Genomic DNA, 6,914 nt, shown 5'->3' with positions numbered 1-6,914 from the left:
TGGTGGTTAGCATCACAGGAGACTTAGATTTTTCCTACCTTAGCTCCCTTTGTTTAGGTTCACAGCAAGCACATTGTCTTATGTTCACCTAAACACCCAGATTTACAAGGCTAATATCTGTCCCAGCCAGCCTACTTCTTTCCCCAAACCTGAAGGCAACAAACTATGAAGAAAGAGATTCCTATATGCTGCTCTGGGACAAGGCACTGAAATAAAGTACCTATTTAGCATCCTTTAAGGTACACCAAGAAAAGATGAACTGTCTGCCTGCTCTTTAAGAGTGAAACCAACAAGTTACTAAATATAAGCCACTACAAAGGTTGGAGATTCTCACTGGAAACAACCACTTAGAATAATCATCCCCATCAAATGGAAAGTTGTATCAATCACCTGTTTAGTCAACTGTCCTGCTCCAACATTACACTGCAGACATGTCTACGTAGTGCCGTAAAGAGTCACAGTCACAATCTGACTTTTTTTTTTTTTTTAAGAGAGGAGCTTTATTTCTATGTAGAGAGTTGTACTACAAAGGAAGTTTAAAATTTCACTTTCCGAGTGAGTCTGAAATGTCTGTGGTGAGGCTGGAATGCTATGTACAAGGAGCAGTAGTTTTGCCTCCCTAGGCAAATATGGACAAAGTGCATATACCGTCAGGACTTGGCTGCCTGGGGTTTCATAAGAGTGAGGAAGCCAGGTCCTTGATGATCTCGCTGCTCAGTTGAGGGATTGTGCTGATCGCCAGTAGTTTGCTGCTTGCATACTTGTTCTTTATAGCCTGCAGAGATAAAGGAACAGTGTTACAAAAGATTCACGTGTACAGTATTTATGTTCAGGCAGATAATTTTGAGTCAGTTAGCCCGACTGCTTGCAAAACAAGCAAACAAACAAACGAGGTTAGAAGGGAACCAGCTTGCAAAGGAGCAAGAGCAGTTTGTCTAAAATGTCTTGAAGTAGTATTAATGCAACGTCCTCTCACAGGCTTGTCAGAATAGCACATGCTTTAAGATAACATACAGCACATCAACCCAAGGAGCCATAATATGCAGCAAAGGTATTTCTAAAACATTAAAAAGAAGATTTTAAGTAGCTATACTTACAGTGTATTTTGTTAACTTCTCGTTTACTTTGACCACATTCTTGGCCATATGTTTCACAGTCATCACAAGACTGTCTTCTGTGTACCCCGTGTAGTACTGCTGCTTTGTACCCTGCAGTGTAACGGTAAGAAATGAGATTTATGAAACAGGCATTGCTGCTCCAGGCAGCCAACGCCCCAAGCTTCACACACCAGCCTTGTGTGCCAGGAACTCTAAAGCTGTCACTTCAGGCAACATCCCCAGAGGAACTGGTGGTGTGCAGCAGAAGCCTGGACAAGCCAGTACCAAGATCCGCATTTCTATACTGCCCAGAGGATAAAAGCTGCAACCCTTGCAAGAGTAACCGCTACTTGAATCACAATGCACTATTCATGGTCCACGACTTCATTGTTCTACATGTACTGTGAGAATTATGAAAATCTGCCTTCATTTACAGCGTGGCCTCCTGTAACTCAATACTTTTGAGAGGAAAAAAAATCCTTTCGTACCACAGTGTTCCTTCCCATAGAAAAAGACAGAAAGTTTCTGGTGGTATATTCCTTTTTCTACCTGCAACTATGCATCAGGCTGTCCAAGGGTCATTTGATCACCAGCATTATTACCGACTTAAATGCAATTCTCTGAAGTAGTTGTTTTAATTCAATCGACTGAAGAAAAACAATCCTAACAATGAGTCTGATTAAAATACTTACCCATTTGTTAGGTCCCAGAATCTTTTGGGACAAGTATAACGCAGCAGCTGCAATCTCTGAAGGACGATGGTGAACCATGTCGTAGTCGATCAGTGTCAGCTCCATTAGGTATTTTGCTAGTGTATGTTGCTTAGCATCAGCCTACCAGATTGACAGTTTGTTAATTCACAGTGTAACTTCACCTCATCACAGTAATTCAGGATTGTTTATCGCATTCATTAACAGACAAAACAGTTATTAAGGTCTAAAAACCATACTCTGTAACAGGCACTCATCTCAGAATTGAGACCAATCTAGTCTAGCAGCCAGCTGGAATTTAGACACAAAAAGTCAAGTGAGGGATGTCAACAGCCCAACCGGGGATCCACACACTCCCTCTGTAACACACTAAGCAGGGGGTTAGTGTGAAATGACTTAAGGAGATCCCTGTTAAAGCAGCAGCTAACGTCAAGTGTTAGCTAGTGGTCTGTTGAGGCAATTGCAGCCCACTTCAAGTGTGGACAGTTCATTCAAGTGTAACTACTGAGGTGGGAAAAAAGGGTCAGATCAAAGATTATCTTTTGATTCTTAAATAATGCAACATTTGCATCCAAGAATTATGAGTAACTGCAACACTGCTGCCCTTTTACTAGGGAATACCCTGATCACCAGACAAAAAGATCACTCTAAAAGCAAGGGTTCTGCTCCAGATATGTTTAATTTACTCTAAGAGTAAAATTACTGCCACTAAGACTGAACACAGGCCCCAGTAAATACAAATGTGAACAGCTGCTGGCTGCCACAGGGATGTTGTCATGTTACTCCACATGGTGGAGTTACATAGCTGAGTATTTCTTGATCCGCCATATAAACAGAAAACAAGTAAGATCACATGATAAAAATGCCAGAAGCGATCCTAATAGACTTTAAACATACAGGAAAGTTCTAGGTAATGAGGACAAGTACCCACCTCCCCAGCTTTTGATGCTCTTCTCAAGAAGTGAATTGGAAGAGGTCGTCCCAAATCGAAGTTTAACTCTTTAAGAATAGTAATTTCCATTTCTCTAACTTCATCACCGGTGTAGGCATTGTCAGTAATGTAAACAAAGTCTGCTACATCAGGAGAGAACATCTCTTCATATTTTGAAGCTACAAGCAGTGCTGTTACACCCACCAGCTGAAGCCTCTTACGAGGTACTGGATGACTCTGCAATATAGGAATTTAAAAAGCAGGACCCAAACTGTCAAACTCTAGATAAACAGATTCTAATTTATCAGTTTTAACACAGCAGTATGACAGTGTTAATTCCTGTAACGTAAATGAGATTTTCCACTTCGAGTCAGAAGTGTCCCCATACTGACAGAAGACCAGAGCCTCAGAGTGAAGATGCTACATTTTACAGAGCTCTTGCACAAAGAGCAGATTTCGTAGGTTCATAGATTAAACTCCTTCAAAAGCACGGTCATTGAGCAAGTCTCCTATTCCAAACATGAGTTGAAAAATATCCTACTTACTTGTAAGAAGCGATCCATAACTGCAACACACATATACAGTGTTTCCTGCAAAAGCTGGAATCTCGAGTGGACCTGGACAAGCCAGTCAACTAAAATTGCACGCATACGCCCGTTGATCATCTTCCCATCAAGGTAATGCGGGCGGACTGACTGCTGCAGCTGTTGGAGAAAGAGCTGTGTGAGTAACAGGATTGACACCACACTGCAGAAGCCCAGACTCAGTATGTCATACCTCAAGCTCTCTCAGATACAGATAGATATCTTTTACGTAGTCACTGCACAGCTGGGGATTCCCCCAGTCCTCAGCATCAATGTCTTCTACATTGTTGAGCAACACATCAGAGAAGGCTTGGCACAAATCCTCCTCTTGCATAGATACATCCATAGGGACAGGAGACAGAACCTAAGGAACAAACATAGTGCTTACATATCTCCTGTTTTACCTGCAGCGTTCCTTTGTTTCCACATTTTTCCCACTACTGATACAATTTCTTAAGAGGAAAGAAGTTGGAACTGAGGCTTGCACTCTAGTGTGGCAAGCTTTCACCAAGATGTCGTACTGACAGAATCAGAAGACCTAGTAACTGCCAACTAAAGCAGAAACTTAATCCAGTACTTCAACAGCTAGTTCTGTCACTTTAACATTATCCTTTAAGCACAACATGCATTAAGCCAAAACCTCAGTACAGAGGCTTTGCTTTTTCAGCAAGGAAATGAGATACATCTACAAACAAACTATTCAGAAGTTACAGCTTTAACTTGCAAGTCAAATTAAGAATCAGAACAGTATCATTACTTCCTACCTTTGGAACAGCAGCTTCAACTGCTTGGTTCACAGCAGCTGGAGGTTTAGGCAGCACAGTTAAATTTGTTGTCTTACTAGGTCCTTTTGTAGGCTTTACGGATGCTTTGGAGCATTCTGGTTTCTGTAGTGAAAACAATTACTATTAGTACAGAGCTAGTAATCCAGCTTTTCCTTATAGACAGACTTCAGATGTTTCTTTACCTTAGCTATACGTGTTCCTCTTGTTGCAACTTTATTTCCTATTTCTTCCAAAGCAGCCCTTTTGCCAGCAAGGTGAGTTTTGGCTTTACTTTTAAGTTCAGGCACAGCATTCTCCACTCCTCTAGTGACCTAAAACAATAAAATTGCAGCTTAAGAGTTAGAGGACCAGCTTTATTTAATTTTCAGATGCCTAACTCCATTGTACACTTATCACCACTGTACCAATGCGACTCTGTGCGTGCTATCCACTACTCAACCTGTTTTTATTTTCTACCTGTTCACACGTGGTCAGGGGAAGAAACCTCTTCAGTAGAGGTTTCAGAGAGTACTGTACTCTCTGAAACTGTGTTGCAAGATTAGAGCAACTCACCCAATCTCCTTCTTCCCCACTGACAACTTTTTAAGGTTAGAGTGCTATTACTTACTACTTACTTATTTACACACTTGGTAACTATAGCTGTATTCCCGTGAACAACACTATTTCTTTACTAAATACATGCCATGCAAATTAGTTATGTTACGCATATAAAAATAAACATCCTTTGTTATGCACAGCAATGAAATCACTAAGTTTCAAGAGTTTCTCACAAAGTTTAGTTTAAGCCACAGAAAACAGGTTCTTGTATTCCCTTCTTGCACCCTCCCGTTAAGCAGCTTTACCTTTCTCCCTCCCGCACACCCTCCCCGCACCTTGAGGGGGAAGAGCAGGCGGCCAAGGCCAGGTGCAGCGCCCCGCCGGATGACTGGGGCAGCGCGTCCCCCCGCCCCGAGCTCAGCCCGGCTTCAGCCTCCTCCTCCGCCTCCCCCCGCTCCAGTCCAGCCGCTGCCCAGTGCAAAAGCGCCGGGGGGCTCCCGGCCAGATAAAGCGCTGAGAGCGCCGCCCCCCCCCCCCCCAGTGCCGGGCAGACCCTCCCCTGCCCGCACGCGCCGCGGCCCCAGCGCAGCCGCCTGAGGGGAACGAGCGGCAGAGCCCGCGGGCGGCTCGCGCCCCCCCAGCTTCGCCCAGCTTCGCCCGCCTGCTCCCCCCTTCCTCCCCCCACCTTCGCCCCCTCCCCCGCCTGCTCTCACCAACCTTCGCCCCCACTCCCACCTTCGCCCCCTCGCTCCTTCCGCCCCCCCCGGCAGCAGCGGCACTCACAGGGGCGCGGCGGGCGGCCGGCAGTGCCATTGCTCTGGAGCGCAGGGGAGGCTGCAGCCGCTCTCCTCACCGACGCACACCCACCACAACCACACCGACGACTGTTAGCTCGTGCCGCCGCGGCGCCCTTTAAACCCCCTCCCGCTCTCCTATTGGACAGCTTCGTACGATGCACGCGCTCCATTGGCCCATCGCCCCAGGCTCCGCCCACACAGGAAGCAGTTTGAAATGCTTCCGGCAAGGCGGGCCCTGCGCGGGGGGCGGCGCATGCGCCCGGGGCGAGGGGGTTGGGGCGAGGGGCGCGGAGCTGCCTCGCCTCATGTTTAGACTAACCCAAGGTTACAAAACAAGAGTTTTACCTTGAGCAGGACGTACACAGCTGCGCCGGCTATCGCGAAAAACATTTGCCGGCGATAGTTTGGGTAGTTAGAAGCCGCGCTGTGGCTGCCGCGGCGCTCTGAGCTGCCGGCAGGCCGAGGAAGCGGAGGAGGCCCCGGGCCCACCCGCACTTCCCAGCCGGGTTATCGATGGCGGCTGGCTGGAAGCACCGGCACAGCCGCCTGCACCCCTCGGAGTGCCGGACCTCAGCAACGGGGACTTAAATACTGCAGGACCAGTGAAAGAGAGCGCCCGCAGAGACGGCTCACCGCGCTCCAAAGAGCAACCCCATTGTGCGGGGAACTACTCCAAACAGATGCATGTTAAGGGCTTTTCTTCTAAATTTCACATGACTGGAGGAAGGCATCGCAGTTAGCCAGTAGAAAGCTCGTAACAGTCAGTTTAAAACTAGTCCTGAGGTTCTGAAACTTCTACCCTACAGTGTTGCCTAAACTGACAAGAAAAGTTCAATTACAACTATTCTGCAATCTCCCAAAACTAGCATTACAGGTTTACTCACATAGGCACAAGTTAATATTTTTATATCCTTCATAAGGGCAGTTTTCCTGAACTCTTTAAGTTCTGGATGATTCCATCTATCAACATAACTGTGGCTAAATGCCGATCCTTCACTGCGAGAATTTTTTTAGTACATGCAGGAATACATGTATACAAAAGAATTTTTACAGATCGAGACTTACAAAGACAAAACAAGGCAAAAGGAAACAAAACAAACTTGCATAAGAAACAGATTTTGAATGATACCAGTCTAACATTTTATTTATTGCATACAAAAGGATTTCTTTTGACAATGGAATTTTATATGAAAAGTAATTTGATGCATACTGTTGAAAATCTTATCTTCAAATTCAAAGATGCTGCAGAAAACTTAAGGCAATGCATCTAAGCATATAAAGCACAGTAAGTGGTGGAAATTTTCAAAATCAAAAGCCTATTCTTTTTCCTTCCCTTAAATTATAGTTAAGTCACAACTTTCTGGAATAGAAGTAGGCTGCAGCTGTATTAGCCCCTGCAATAGCATGTAAGGTCAGAACACTGTGATTCCTGGCAAATACCTAAGTGTTCAACATCACATTACAATGTTACGC

At 45.3% G+C, this 6,914-nt stretch overlaps 1 protein-coding gene across 2 annotated transcripts; it reads right to left on the bottom strand.

The window, feature by feature from the left end:
* Positions 1–492: 492 nt before the first annotated feature.
* Positions 493–5,570, bottom strand: CCNB2 (cyclin B2). 2 transcript variants are annotated; one of them, XM_074880226.1, is made up of 9 exons: positions 5,428–5,570; positions 4,290–4,418; positions 4,087–4,209; positions 3,516–3,686; positions 3,284–3,442; positions 2,739–2,975; positions 1,790–1,930; positions 1,098–1,208; positions 493–775 (listed from the first exon to the last, which is right to left on the bottom strand). In XM_074880226.1, exons 1-9 carry the CDS (start codon positions 5,455–5,457, stop codon positions 674–676), a joined length of 1,203 nt encoding a protein of 400 aa, XP_074736327.1. In that variant the 5' UTR covers positions 5,458–5,570; the 3' UTR covers positions 493–673. The 2 variants fall into 2 exon arrangements, with proteins under 2 accessions (XP_074736327.1, XP_074736326.1); XM_074880225.1 differs by having other exon boundaries at positions 5,380–5,524.
* Between the last annotated feature and the right edge of the window lie 1,344 nt (positions 5,571–6,914).

Source organism: Strix uralensis, chromosome 11, assembly GCF_047716275.1.
Source record: "Strix uralensis isolate ZFMK-TIS-50842 chromosome 11, bStrUra1, whole genome shotgun sequence".
In the NCBI taxonomy this organism is placed as follows: domain Eukaryota; kingdom Metazoa; phylum Chordata; class Aves; order Strigiformes; family Strigidae; genus Strix; species Strix uralensis.
The sequence above is the reverse complement of the archived record's forward strand: the minus strand, read 5'-3'. Positions and strand labels throughout refer to the sequence as shown.